Below are 14,937 nucleotides of genomic sequence, written 5' to 3' on the forward strand. Positions count from 1 at the left end.
GTCTATTTGCATACCTGCATATGTTTATTATGCAAATGTTGGAAAATAATCAATTTACATTGTTTTCCACCTAAGTGAAACATTGAGGGGTGTTGCTTCCAATAGTGTTTGGATGAAAAAAAACCAAGGTATTTAGTTAGACTAGATAAAGATGTTTCACTATTACCATTTTCAAGAAAAGTAGGGCTTAAGGAAACAGTCTGAGTGTTGGATTAAGTTATATTCTTGCAGCACAGAAGAAACAGAAATTGCCCTACAGGCATAGAGACAGAACAGTCAGCTCATATGCAACTTCTTCTGTAGTCCAGCATTCACCCCAGGGATTAGAGCCTGCTGGCACAAGCCAAAGTAACACTTGCTTAGGGCCAGGCTGAGACTGGACAAGAGGCCAACCAGCTCAGAGACCCTGGGAACCACGACTGGCTCTCTGCCAGTTCTTTCACCAAATGAGTCCTGCTGCAGGAGAACTGACCTAATCATAGTGGTATGTACTGATCAACAGGAAAAGAACAATGGAAAAACAGTGCTAATTTCCACAGTACCCCTAGCTGATCTTCCTTCAAGAAATTAGAATAGACAAAAAGATTTTAGGAAAAGGCATGTAATAGATTTCAATAACCTACATAGAATTATCACAACTACCTTATCACCCAGGAAACACTAGGATGAGTAGGCTGTCTCAATTAGAGGCTCTCTATTTCAATGGCAGGAGTATACAGCAGCTGGTATTTTAGTCTTTACCTACAGAAAAGGGAGGGTACATACACCAGCTGTAACAATTTCTTCATGTTTACATTCACTATGGTAACAATTCTGTCTGTCAAAGAAAAACAGTCCTAAGAGGTTTCTTCCACCAAACAATAATCATTAACAAACTGTTGTCTCAACAATGCAGCAAGCAGCAGAGAGTTCAGTGCACCTAAAAAAAAAAATTACAGAGTAACAGAATTGATAGAATTGGAAGGGACCTTTAAAGATCATCTAGTCCAACTCCCCTGCAATGAACAGGGACACCCACAGCTTGATCACATTGCTCAGAGCCTGTCCAGCCTGACCTTGAATGTCTCCAGGGCCCCCACAGCATCCACCACCTCTCTCCAGGCAACCTCTGCCATTGCTTCACCACCTTTATCATAACAAAAGCTTTTCCCTTATACCCAACCCAAATCTTCCCTCTTCTAGTTTGAAACAATTTCCCCTTGTCCTATCACAATGGATCCTGCTGAAGAGTCTGTCCCCTTCTTTCTTATATCCGCCCTTCAGACACTGAAAGGCCACTATCAGGTCTCCCCAGAGCCTTCTCCACTTCAGGCTGAACAGCCTCAACTCTCTCAGCCTGTCCTCATAGGGCAAATGACTTAAGAGTTTTGACTCCACTGAAATTGTACTATTTATCAATTTCACCAGACCCCAGTAGGCATTGGACTACATTTCCCATGTTTCATTTGAATCAGAGTTCAACTTAGCTCTTGCATCTTTCATTTCAGATTCTTGGCCCTTGTGTTTGACACAATCGTAACACTTAATATTAGAGGGGAAAAAAACATTACATACTAAAAAAATATATATTAGATGTTGGTTTTTTTTCCCCTCTTTCTCTTTAGGAGGATGGAGGGGTGGTAATTTGTCAGTCTCGAAGAGAGGAACTGCAAAACAAAGAAATTCACTTGAAAACATGACTCTCTACTACACTGTATTCTTTTTGATTGCTATAAACAATCTTCATCTTCCTTGGCTACCATGCATTACCATATAAGGAACTACAAACATTTTTGCATTTTTTTTTTTTTGCTGTAGACACAAGATCCTGCTGTTCTTACATAAGCAAAAGGAGATGGTTACACTAAATACTCTTTTCAGAGTGTTTGTCATGATCCCACCCAGCTGCTCTGATTCATGCAGTTAGTTCCACATGTGAGACTGAAATAGTTGTATAAAGACAAGAGTTAGATAAGGAGATGTCAAGAAGAATTTTGTTTCACGTGAAAGGAGAACATATGTCAGCATATTTAAAGTGACTTTATTTAAATTAAAACACTAAGAATATCCTGTTCACTTACAGGAGACAAATACAGGCAGACCGCGTTATATATATCATAATTTGCTGTAAGTCAAAATAGTTGTTCACTAGTCTTTCAAACGTTTCTAACACATCCTATAGCTCAAATCACGTTTCTTAGTTTTTATCCACCCATCCTCCAAGATGCACCTAGAAGTTTTGGGAAATGATGGAAGGGACAAGTTTGACAGTCCTACTTTCAGTTACCTCTCATATGGCTTTATTTCTTCAGATGAACAAATGCATGTTGGCCTAAGAAGAAAAGAAGGTACAACATAGAAAGATGAGCAATTAAGTAAAAAAAAATGTCTAGATGGAGCGTGTTCTAGAGAGAGCAAACTTCAGCATCTCGTCTACTAACAGACTATAGAAATTAATGAGCTTTATCAAACTAAACTGATAATGGAAGATTGAACTCTCCTTCAAGGACTTGGTACTCTAGAAAGTTGCATATTTTTGTCATATTTCCTCTTTCCTCCTAGAAAAAAAGGCAGTACAAAGAAGAGTGAAAAACTCAAGGATATCTGCAAATGAAGTTTATCATTTCCATAAATGTTTTATGAAACCATTACTCTGAATCAGCTTACTCAAACATAATCCTAAAACCATGGGTACAAAGAAAAAGACTCATTTAGATTCTCCAAAAAAACACACCAATTCATAGTTAAAAAAAACATATATAAACAAAGTAAAGTTACAGAAACTCCTGCTTTCTCACTCTTCACAGCAAGGGTTGACATCCATATCACTGATCTTTTTGAGTGAAATTTGACATTAACCCAGCAATATTTACCCCTTTCAAATTCTATGCAACGTTGTTGAGGTCTGGGCTTTTGACCGTTCTAAGATGATACTTTCAAACACCACGTGGAAGTGACAGGCTACAGCTTGCTCTAAGAGGCCTTACAGTACTGATTTATTAAAGAAATAATACTTACGCTCATTCATAAACTTCACTGCAAATACTTATTTCCCTAGAATTTGTACATAATTCTTGCAATAAAGGATTTTCAGTTTAGACAAACCTATTTTAAATCTGGTTTTAGAGACTGAACAGATTAGTTGTTTCAGTTTTTAAAACATCTCTTCCATTTTCCCTTCCTCACCCCCAGGAAGGATTTACCGTTCTGTTAATTTTTAATTGACTCACATAAGCTCAATTTGATTAAAAACAAGCTGGTCTGGCTCACAAATTACAGAGCTGTTAGCTATAATTAAGCACTATCACACTACTAGGGATCAGGCCTGTAAAATAGACAAGTACACCAATCCCTTTGAAGTAACTAGTATTTTTCCTTCTTTGAGATGAGAAGCCTGAACGCTACTGCCTTAATTCAACAAAACAGGTATTTACATTTTTATTAACGGGACCTGAATGCACCTTCTTTAGAGCTCTGTTGATAGAGGAAAACATGAGACACTTCTGTCCCCTACAGCTACTACTGCATTAATTTTACCTTCCCTTTAGAAGTCCATCTCCAGTCCCCATCTCTGCCCTTCCTAATCTCCATTCATATGCAAATTCCATGCCTAGCTTTTTCAACCAATCTATTACACGCAAGGCCTTTCTCACTTCGCCCTTTCTGGGAAGAGTTGTGCAGATGGTAACAGCAGACAAATGCTCTGGGCTCTCAAAGCTTTTTTTTTTTCCCCCCATGACATCCACAGAAAAATATCTAAACCCGCGAACAAGCAGGACAGTGATGACCATGCTACCCTGGTGACTAACATTATCCAGCAGCCTCTCTGCACTGAATTGGGCAGAAATCACTGTATGGTGATCGCTGTCTCGTATGCTTCAACTGTATTTGAGAAAGAACTGCGATTTATCCTTCCATATTTGTGACACTTCTAACACAGCGGTGGCCAATTGTCATTTGGCTGCCTCCTGCTTGCTTTCAGAAGCAAGCCCATATTAATCTTTTACTGTTAAACTGTCTTCAACCCCAGAATTAAATTGCCTGATAGACCTCAACCCCTTATCTTAAGAGAGAAAAAGGGTTCTTTGCCTCAAGTTTTTTTTAATTGAACTTCCTTTCATCTACTTCTATCCCACTTTAACTTCAATCAAAGAGACAAAGTAAGATTCAAAGAGTAAAATGTGCAAGATATGCTCTACAGAATCTACAAAACCTACAGCTTTTATTCATGTCATAAGATGTTTTTGCTCCCTAAGAAAAGCACCACAACAATGTAAGACAAAAAAACTGAAGACTTTTAAGCCTTTCTGAACCTTACGCTATTTTAGGTAGATAGACAGAGATCAGATGTAGACTTAGGGAGCAAATTCACTCTTCCACCCAGAAGCCAAGAAGAAAGCTGTTAACATCATCAAGTGAAGACAAATGGGTTCTGCTTTCACTAAGCTGCAGCAGAGCAGGCAGCCCTTCCCCTTCCATACTTCCCATCTGTTCTCACAAATGTTCTCCCCACCCCCCCCTCCCCCCCCCATCCCCTCCAACTCCGCAGAAGCAACCCATGCCTCTGCACTTGTCTGGAATGAAGCACTACAGGAATATTTGCTGAACAGGGAGACACAGCTGGCCGTCTGTTAGATCATCCTGGCTAAGTGAACTCTGCACAGCAATCTTCCTATTTCCATCCTAAAAACTGTTCCTGTTAATCCTCATCTCTCTTAAAAGAGAATCTAATCATGAACACTGTAAAGGTTTTGTAGTCAGTTTTAGCTAAGGCTTTAATATTACCTTTTCTCCACCACCACGTTCTCTTTTAGGTGCAACTTGTGACTCTGAAATTCATAATTATTACTTCATTGCACATGTGGAAAGCATGAAAGCTCATGACAAGATGAACTTCTGTTTGGATGTAGAGAACACACTGCAACTCCTCTCATAAGTCACATATGGAGTTTTCTACTGATTAGTGTTGCAGACCCCAGACACCTTTTGCCAGAGCAGGAACACCAGCTGACAGCTAGGATCTGAGTCAATTCATTTGAATTTCCCAATGTACTGAAATCAGCAGAAACCAAATGCAAATTTCCCCAGATGAGCAACAATTTGCAGAATGCAGAGTGGGTAAAACTAGCACAATTCTTTAGAGACTATCATAACTTTTAACATATTTAGGCAAAGTTAAACAACATCCCATACCTGAAGAGCTACAGACGAAAATCTATAAGAAATTTAATTATTTAGCTTATGTCTCATTGAGAGGAGCCCTACGTGCACAGCTTCTTTCAGGGCTACTATATCCTTAGATCTGATCACCGTGGACCAACAAAGCTGAAGCACATTGTTTAAAAAGAAAAAACTTGGAACAGAATTTAAGAGAAGCATGCACTGAAGCACCCCACCATACGCAGAGGTTTTCATACTGTATTTCTACAACACCTGAACTACCTAATTTAGAACTTCCTCAGGTAGATTTTCGTAGAAATAAGGATTCTTTCACACTCAGAATATTTGATCCGAGTTTCAGAACTCCCTATTACTCAAGTCTGACTATCTACACTACACATGTAAAGCTCTGACTTGTCAGATTATTATTTTTAATTATTCATTACGTTCTGGTCTGATGACTACTTTAGAAAAAGATACCTTTGGCCTGAAAACCATGAGATGTCATTAAGAAGCTTAGGGAAGACACTTTCCTCCAATCTTGAAAGGAAATACTGAAAGATGATTTTAAAGCTCCACATTATCTGTTACCTCTTACGTTATATACTACCTATTAAAATTTCAAAAGCGGTAGATTTCTCTACTGTGCAGGCTTTCTTAGCAACAGAACAAGTTACTGTAGAACAAAAGCTTATTTTACACAGCAAAACAGAAGTTCTCTTGCTCTAGAAGTACCGTGCAAATATTTGTTTACCAATCTACTTGATTTCTTGAAGGCAGATTTTGAGAAAAAACACAGTAATTCTTTAAGTGAGAAAACCATCACAGCCACACATTGCAATATCAAGTCATGAAGGGAACTGAAAGAATGTTGCAGTTGGCACTCCCCCCCCTTAATAAGGACAAAAAATTAATTCCTTAGTGGTAATTACCACAATGGAAGCAATATTTAATAAGGGAAAATAGAGAAAAGAGTGTTTCAGATGTACAGGTTTCAAGGAGATTAGCACTAAGTGTCACTGGGGAGAAAGAAGCAACTCTAGCTATTGATAAAGGTCATTTGATCAGCTTAAGAATGATGAAAATAAGAGTCTAATATTTGTACAGATAATATTTAAGATGCTATTCCTCTCTAATTGGCTAAATTTAATGTTCTGGATGTCTGGAAGGTCCAGGACTAAGAAATATACTGCCTTCAAGAATCTGAAAGATTGAAGACTCATTTATGTTAAGCATCTGTCTTCATTTACTAATGCAGCATCACCTCAAACATTACCAAAAAAAAAATGGTAAAAATTCTAAAATTAACTTTCCCTTGTCTTTAGTTGATCATGAATGTAACTAGATGAACACAGTACTACACAAGTGTTTCCATTAGCCCAAGGCATTATATTCACTTTAAAGTCATTAGTGTTACATAGCTACTGGCTTGTCTCACAGCTTAAAAGAGTCATTATCCCATTTTATAGTAAAAAAACATTAAGGATACAGACATTTCACATCTTCAAAGAAGTGACAAAGACATGAAAGACATAGCCCATAGTAACTTCAACATAGCACAGTTTACAAGTATTAATGAACTTACTCATTTGCACAGCGTGGCTGGTACACCTAGTCAACTTCACAATAATAACAAAGGAAATGGAAAAAAATAGTTCAAGCTCCAACTACTGCTTCGAACGAACAAAAAGTTAAGCATGGAAACAAAGCTTACATTTTTCCAAAGCTATTCTACTCCTCCTCCTCCCCCAGTTAACATAGCTAAATTAACAGAAAGCATGTGCTAAAACTTGAGAACTGATCTTTCCCAGTAGGAAGTTTCACCTCACTCTAATTATACAGCATCATTTACCTAGAAGCATGCAAAAATTTCAATTTTGTGGAAATTAAATGTATCAGTCTTAAAACGCTTTTTAACTCCAGTGAGTTATATAGAGGGAAAAAAAACAGGATGTGTTTTCAGCTTCCTTTGGTGGAGTTATCTGGATGGAAGACGCAGGTTAATCTGCCCTCAGCAGCAGCACCATGCCTTAAGGTGTTTACATAGACTTTTCTATTGCCTATTCTCATCATAGTGCAGTGATCCTAATTATAAACAGCCACAACTGAAGGGACAAATGAGAAACCTGGAACTTCTTAAGGCAGCATGGAACTACAAGGCAAGCTGCAAGAAAAGACAGCACAGCATGGTTTGTGTTGCATCTTGTTCTGAGTTGCAGAGCTCAATGGATTCCCCCCTCTCACACAGCCCAAAGCCAGGCAGAGTCCAAATCAATCATTCCTTAAATGAAGAGCTTATCAACATAAAAACAATCATTTAAGGCTGAAAGAATCCAACCATCCTTCAAGTTAAAAGTACAGTTCATTTTTTTAAAGCACTAAGTTAACACAGTCTGTGAAGAAGGTAATTTGATGGATATAAATTACAGTAGAGCAAAGCAATCCCTTAGAAGCTGTTGTACTGCTTAGCTTCCCTACAGTCCCTACTCTACGGTAGGTAAACAGGCATTCTATGACCTTATCTAGAGGCAAAGCCTTTCCAGCACTGTCATCCATACTCAGCGTGACAGTTCATTCCCCACTCGGTCACAAGACCAAAACAGGGCTCAGACAAAGCCGTACTAGCTCCCTTTTTTTTTTTTTTTTTTTTTTTAAATAAAACTTACGCTTGCTCAGCCACGAAAGAAGTTCCTCCGCCCCCCCAGTTATCAAACCCGTACAGCAACAGCAGAAGAACCGCTCAGAAATAACTGCGGACGCCGCAGGAAGAGAACAGAGAGGCTGAAGAGAAACGCTCATCCCGTGGTGTCACTACTGGAAGAGCCCCAGAGCCGTTCAACCGAGTGACGCACCGCACCGAACGGCTCCGCCACAGCACGGGGCCCACCGCCCGGCTGGTATCTCCCCAGCCACCAGCACACGCCGAGGCTTTTCCCTCAAAAAATAAGCTTTTATTATCGTCCACAACCATCCCACGTCACGCGGCGAGCACACCGAACGGCCGGGCACGGAGCCGGCGAGCAGCCCCGGTACTTGGGGCTGAGGAAAGCACCGCTGCCACCCGCACCGCCCGCTCCTCCAACGGGCAGGAAACCCGTCGGGAAGGAACCAAGGCGCCAGGGCACTGAACGTCTCCCCGGCCGCTGCCTAACGCTGGCGGACTGCCAGGCAGCAGTAGCACTGCCCGTCGCCCTCCAGCCCCCGCCCGCCACCGCCCTCGCGCACTCACCCAGTGACGCCGCCTCAACCGCTCCTCGGCCCAACCCTGCTCCCAGAAGCCTCCGCGCGCCGCTCCTACTCTCGCGCCCGTGACCAAATAACGCGAGAGCCACCCAGCACAGCTGTCACCACGTGACGCTTCCAGCCCTATCGCCGCGCGCATTCTAAGCCCCGCGTCGCCCTGGAAACATCGCTAGCTCTTCGTCCTGCCCACCGCTGCTGAAGGGCACCCCCTGGAGGCCCCGCCGGCGGTTGGGAAGAGTAAGGCCGCGCGCCACCGATGAAATCTCGCCCTTCCCCGCCCCAGGTCTCGCGAGGTTCTCCCGCTCTTCCTCCCCCCTCCCCGAGCACGATGCAGCGCAGGAATGTGAAAGGCTCCCGCCCGCCGCCATTTTCTTTCTTTCTTGGCAGGCAGCGAGCGGGGCAGGAAGCGGTGGCGGAGCGAGTATGGCGGACTATTCCACGGTGCCCCCTCCTGCTTCGGGCGCGCCCGGGGGAGGCGGCGGTGGAGGTGGAGGAGTGAACGATGCCTTTAAAGACGCGCTGCAAAGAGCTAGACAGGTGTGTGAGGAACGTGGCTCTGCACGTCAGTGGGCGCCTAGGGCATCTCCCGGCCGGGCCGCGGCGCCTGAGCTCGAAGGGGCGGTGAGGAAAAGCCCTCCGCCAGCTCCTCACCGCGGGGGGGAGCGTTGTCCTGTCCCTACACCTCCCTCCGCGCCGCCAGTCCGCCCTCCTCGGGGCGGCGAAAGGTTTCCCGGTCAGCCCTCGGCCGCCTCCGCTCCGCCATTGCTCGGGGGTTCCGCGCCGCAGCAGGGCCTGAGGGGAGGCGAAATCACGGCGGGGGACGGCGGGCGCGGCGCCTTATCGCGGCCCAGCGGCCTGGGCTCGGCGCGGGAGGGCGGCTCCGTGCTCGGCCCCGTATTGTGTTCCCCGAGGCGCCTGCGGTGCCCGCCGACCTGCTCAGACCGGTTGGGAAGGCGCGGGCCGAGGGCTGCGATTCGGCAATTCTTCAGCCCGAAGTTCCTCCTGTAGTTGTTGCGCTACGGGCGTTGCTTTCATGAGTTCTCGGGCAAAATTTTCGCCTCGTTCGGTAATAACCGATCGCGGTTTGGGCAGTATTTGAAGAGCTGGTGTAGTCGGGACTGGCTCCAGCAGTCGAGCTCTCCGACGTGCCGCAGTGTTTCTTGAAGAACGGGCAGGAAAGGAAAAGCCCCTTTTCGGAAAAAAAAAAAAAAGTTCTTGTTATCTGAAGGGTAGGGGTTTTTTAACCGATTAAAAAGATATAGAAAGCTTTGGTGTTAAAGGATGCCCACTAGTCTCCTGGAATATACTAAAAAAGTAACTTCTCTTTACAGAGCTGTTTTAGCAGCAGCCTTCCATGTACTTATTTTGGGTCGTTGTAGTTTGTATCCTCTAAAGAGCTTAATGTTGTTCGGAAGATGTCTTTTTTTGTTGTTGTTGTTGCTTTTTCTCTCACATCTGCCTTTTGTTTAGATTGCAGCAAAAATTGGAGGAGATGCTGGTACGTCCATGAATTCCAATGACTATGGTTATGGAGGACAAAAAAGACCTCTTGAGGATGGAGGTATGCACTCATTACTGCTGCATTTATTTTTGTTCACTGTGGCCATGGCGCCGGAAGGATTTCAGGTGCTTTTTTTTTTTCCATGGCACAGTAGAAAAGTATTTTGTTTCGTTTATAGATCATGACATGCTTTTTCATTTTCAGTTCAATGGGGAAACTTCTTTTAAACCACATGAGCCTGTTTTAAAATATTCTCAAGTGTGGCTTAAAAACTATAAAGTGGAAAATGCGTGCTGGGGAGGGAGGCAGATAATTTTGTGGCCGAGAAACACTTGTAACAGGTATGTCATTGGAGTCTTCTGTTTGTTACATCCAACGTTGCAGTTTCCAAATTGTAATTAGAATAAGAAGTGGCCACTCTTTGGGTAGTTTCATATACTTTACACAGGTTCAAATAAACATATTAATGCATTTTATTGTAAAAGCGTAGGACTTAAAAAAAAAAAAAAAAAAAAAAAAAAAAAACAGGAAAGTAAATACCTTATAGGCATTTTCACTTAGTCTAATATTAAAGTATGTAGTGTATGTGAGATCATGCTTAAATGTCCTAGTTTGGTGCAGCTTTTTGGATTTCCTTTATACTCTAATAAAGATTTCTCCTGAAGTGTGTGTGTGTGTGTCCTCTTCTGTCTCTTACTAAGCAGCCAGTTTTAACTGAACAGGGTTTGCTATGTTTAGTATACTCACAAAATCCTGGCTAAAATATGGAAGGAAATCTCTGAACTTGTTGAAATGTTCTCGTAGGTCTTACAAAAGGGCAATGCTTTTTTTTTTTCTCTTTGAGAGGATTGAAACTCAGTCTACAGAATGTAACTAAGGCTTTATATCAGGAGTTCTTGTGTCCTGTAATAAAGTTTTTTTTCTATTGATGGTGAGGTTTTTAATATACAAAAATGAGCTAATGATGCTTCAGATGATATATGTAATGTATTCTTTTTATTTTATGTGTAGATGGCTCTTGGACAAGTCCGAGCAGTACAACACACTGGGAGGGAATGCCCTCTCCTTTTAAAGGCAGGAATTTTTATTTATTACCTGTGTTTAGTATGTAAACATGACATAAACTAGTGGATCTTTCTGGATAGACACAAATATTTCTTGGAATATGTGTCTTGAATTTTTGCTGCACATAAAGTATGGTGGTTCGTATAACCTATATTTTGGGGTGGGAAGAAAGCATCTGAAGTCTATCCTTTCAGATAAAGGTTAATTATGCCTTTTATTCCTTTACTGTACAAAAAGGATTTGGATGATAGTGATGTAGTTGCTTTGAATCTGCTTTTTTTTTTTTTGAAGTTTTATGCTATGAAATGCTTGATATTTGGATAGGAATTTTGTGCCAGCATCCATGTTGAGATTGCATTGCTATGTGATACTGTTGTGTTTTCAAATGTTTGATCTAGACTTGTAGTCATTGTCAGAATTTTTTTCTTTAAATTGTTGTTAGTTTTTGTATGGATTTTTTTTTTAACTATAGAAGCATCATTAGCTTGACCAAGCAACAGACCTAAACTTTGTTTCTTGTCTTAGTTAAGTTTCAGTGACTGGGTATCTGAGCAATCTACAGCGCGTTCTAAAAACTCCACCTTTTGTTAAACTACTGAATAGATACGCAGAAAAACCTAACATCTTTACAGCTGTACTAACCAAGTGCTGAGTGTTCGTGAGATTCTTTCTTCTATTCAGATGATCAACTCCCTGAAATTGGAGAAAAATAAAACAGGAAAAATAAAAAAGGGGGCTAAAATACGCTGGAAAGTTGAACTTCACACTAAAAGGTGTTAACAGTTCTTGAATTTCTTGGCAAAAAAAATTTTAAACATCTTAATTTTGCAGATCAACCAGATGCTAAGAAAGTTGCTCCTCAGAATGACTGTAAGTAGTTCTTATTTTGTTGCAAAAAAATAAATCCTAAACAAGTGTAGTATTTTCAGAATGACAGTTTGAAACTGTTCTGGTAGGTGATACTTTAATCAGGGATGTTAAAAGAATGGCTGGAAGGTTATGCTTTTCTTTGAAGCAGTGCAAATCTGCTCGGTAAAATTGAAAAGGTTATGTTGGCAACAATTGAGAGTATGTTGGTTACATTTTTAAACATCTTGATAAGACTTCTTAAAATGACAGTTTGGACAGAAGTCTGTGCAGATGAGTTTTATCAAACAAAAAACTTTGTTGAAAATTTAAGCGTTTTCTTGAGTTTAATTTTCAAAACTTGTTTTATAGCTTTTGGAAATCAGCTACCACCAATGCATCAACAACAAAGGTAAGAGTTAACGCTACATCTTATGTAAAGTTTTCCACTGTACTGAAAGAAAGCAGTTTCAAGAAATGCTTCTGGAAAAGTGATGTCGATGCATAAAGCAGTTACTCCATGTTTGTGTCATACATTGAAATTTAGCTGCAGCAGTCCCACGCCAAACCTTTAAAATGCATCTGGTAATGTCTTGCTGTCTGTCTTCTTGGCAGCCAATGCTGTGCATCAAAAATAGTAGGAGGAAAATGAATTGCTTTTCCTTAGTAGTGTTACCAGAAGTTGGAATTAGATCTAAGGGGAAAGGAGCTTGGTGCTGTCTTAAAAACAGAAAAGTAATGGATTTAAAAATAAATAGAAATAGACTTCATATAGCTTGTTGTTCAGTCAGCTACATTTGGTGCAACTTAAGTTTTTGTTACTTGTCCCTAAACAAACGCATCCAAGTATTCTTTCTGTCTTTTGCCTTTGATGGACATATAGATAAAACTTTTTTTTTTTAATGATACACTGGGCTTTTCTGTACCCCACATCTGTTAGTAAAGAGAATAAAGGAAAGAACTGATTCATGTTAAATTTGTTGTGGTCACATTTGAATATTCTTAGTTTGCTTGCCGCTATGCTTGTGTATGACTTTAAAAGTTAGTGAGAGGCACAAATGCCAGGCCAGTGGTTGGGGCACTGACTTCCTTCCTCTACTTTAATGAGATATTAGCTCTGAATTCAGTGCTTCTTTGGTCTCTGTATGTTCATTGTCTTTATGTTTGATTTAACCTTCTCTACAGGTCTGTGATGACAGAGGAGTACAAAGTTCCAGATGGAATGGTTGGATTCAGTAAGTAGTTTGAATATAATACTGCAGTATAGTGAGGGATTTTAGCAGATGCGGTTAGTACAAATATCTTTCTCTGTTTTCTTTCTCCAAGTCATTGGCAGAGGTGGAGAACAGATCTCACGCATACAGCAAGAGTCAGGATGTAAAATACAGATTGCACCTGGTAACTATTTCTATTCGGTGTTTTTTGTCTGATTGCCTTCATTCATACCTTCATTTAAGATATATTTTAATTCTTGTGTTAATCACAGTTATCACAGACTAAAGAAGCACAGTGTGCTGTAATAGAATGAATTCTTTACTTCAGTGACCTTCCAGTCGTTTGTGTATTATGTCTAGCTTCATCAACTCTTCCTGACTGCTAAATTGATTTTGTTTTATAATCCTAGATAGTGGGGGCCTGCCTGAAAGATCATGCATGCTAACTGGAACACCAGAATCTGTTCAGTAAGTAAAGTAAATTTGTTATATTCATACTTAATTATGCAGTGCGTGTCATTTTTCTAGATCTAAATGTAATGTTTAGATACTGTGTTTTATTTCCATTGAAGAGGCCATCTAGCGATAAATGCGTATAAAAGGCCTGATACTGCAGTCAGGTCCCTCAGCATACTTGTGGCTTTAAGACAAAAGTATGTATATAATTGCTAAACTTGGAAATTTAAGTCCAAATCATGTTTTTAGTAGTGTTTATCTAACTGTACTCTTACTTCTTGAGAATGAAATGCGTAAGTGAATGCTAAAAAATAAAACAGAATTCTAATATGCAAAAATGAAAGTCTTAACTGTAATTCATAGAATCATAGAATTAGCTAGGTTGGAAAAGACCTACAGGATCATCCAGTCCAACCATCCACCTGCCACCAATAACCTCACTAAACCATGTCTCTCAACACCACATCTGAACGTTTCTTGAACATCTCCAGGGACGGTGACTCCAACCACCTCCCTGGGCAGCCCATTCCAGCGCCTGACCACTCTTTCAGAAAAGTAGTATTTCCTAATGTCCAGCCTAAATCTCCCCTGGCGCAACTTGAGTCCATTCCCCCTCATCCTGTCACCAGTTAGAGGAGAGAAGAGGCTGACCCCCAGCTCACTACAGGTAGTTATAGATTTGAAAGATTGCAGGGGAAATGAGGAGAATAAGTAATGTTTAAAAGAAGGGATTACTCAAAGTGCAGTTTGACAGTTATATTTAAATATGTATTTGGTATAAACTGTCTAACCAAAGTTACGAAAGTAACGCCGATCAGCAAAATGCACTTCAACCTTCCTGTGCTGAGAGGAGAAGGTGATAGCAAAATTATTTTTTACTGGGACAGAAGTTTTATACTTGCTTGAAGACCTGCTTGTCCTGGCTTGGCTACGAATAATCTTAGCTGTGTTAGTATATTTGGTAGTGCCTCATTAGCTGCTCCCACTTTATAGTTTCAGGTAAGGCCTACAGCTACATGTTTTTCCTTTGCTAAAGTAGCATGGCATTCACCTCATACCTTGCAGCTAAGTGTGCTGCTGTTTGTAATGTCATTCCTTTATGGGAGTTTCCTTTCTAATTATAGTCTATTCAGCTCACGTGTTAAAAGGAAGAGTTTGTAGCTGGTGTTAGTACTGTAATAATGATTTTACTCGGATGGCACTTGACTGTATGTGAGGTGTATGTACTTGTTTTTGTCAGCTTTTCTTGTAACGGTTAGAAGTACCAATACCCTTACATTTTGTGCCGAATCGAACAGCAGCTATGAGTGTACTGGATATTAATGCCAAGTTTATTATAGTCTTTTTTATTTCTTTTACCTTGTTTGTGAGTCTTAACATCAAACGCTCTAAAGTTAGCTGCTTGTGGGTGAAAGAAAAGGTTCTGTCACACTAGGTTGCCTAAACTAATTACTGAAGTTAAGAGAAAAGTGA

The 14,937-nt window shown here is 40.7% G+C and overlaps 2 protein-coding genes across 13 annotated transcripts in view; one reads left to right on the forward strand and one right to left on the reverse strand.

The window, feature by feature from the left end:
* The window catches only part of DNAJB4 (DnaJ heat shock protein family (Hsp40) member B4), a 28,657-nt gene extending 20,155 nt beyond the window's left edge, over positions 1 to 8,502 (reverse strand). The window contains exon 1 of one of the 2 annotated variants that reach the window (XM_021404224.1): positions 8,369 to 8,502. The gene's annotated coding sequence lies outside the window, so the exon portion shown is untranslated. Of the gene's footprint in view, positions 1 to 7,805; positions 8,340 to 8,368 lie in introns of those variants that run through there. The other variant, XM_021404225.1, reaches the window with a different exon arrangement.
* Positions 8,682 to 14,937, forward strand: part of FUBP1 (far upstream element binding protein 1) — a 37,550-nt gene continuing 31,294 nt past the window's right edge. For 5 of the 11 annotated variants that reach the window (XR_002441031.1, XR_002441032.1, XR_002441033.1 and 2 more), the window contains exons 1-8: positions 8,684 to 8,919; positions 9,853 to 9,943; positions 10,895 to 10,957; positions 11,780 to 11,818; positions 12,167 to 12,206; positions 12,980 to 13,029; positions 13,121 to 13,192; positions 13,419 to 13,476. Coding sequence is in view for 7 of the 11 variants with exons in the window: in XM_021404201.1 (XP_021259876.1) it covers positions 8,806 to 8,919; positions 9,853 to 9,943; positions 10,895 to 10,957; positions 11,780 to 11,818; positions 12,167 to 12,206; positions 12,980 to 13,029; positions 13,121 to 13,192; positions 13,419 to 13,476 (527 nt within the window). In the remaining 4 variants the exon portion in view is untranslated. Of the gene's footprint in view, positions 8,920 to 9,852; positions 9,944 to 10,894; positions 10,958 to 11,779; positions 11,819 to 12,166; positions 12,207 to 12,979; positions 13,030 to 13,120; positions 13,193 to 13,418; positions 13,477 to 14,937 lie in introns of all 11 variants that reach the window. The other 6 variants (XR_002441030.1, XM_021404199.1, XM_021404200.1 and 3 more) reach the window with 4 other exon arrangements.

This window comes from Numida meleagris, chromosome 7, assembly GCF_002078875.1.
Source record: "Numida meleagris isolate 19003 breed g44 Domestic line chromosome 7, NumMel1.0, whole genome shotgun sequence".
Classification (NCBI taxonomy): Eukaryota; Metazoa; Chordata; class Aves; order Galliformes; family Numididae; genus Numida; species Numida meleagris.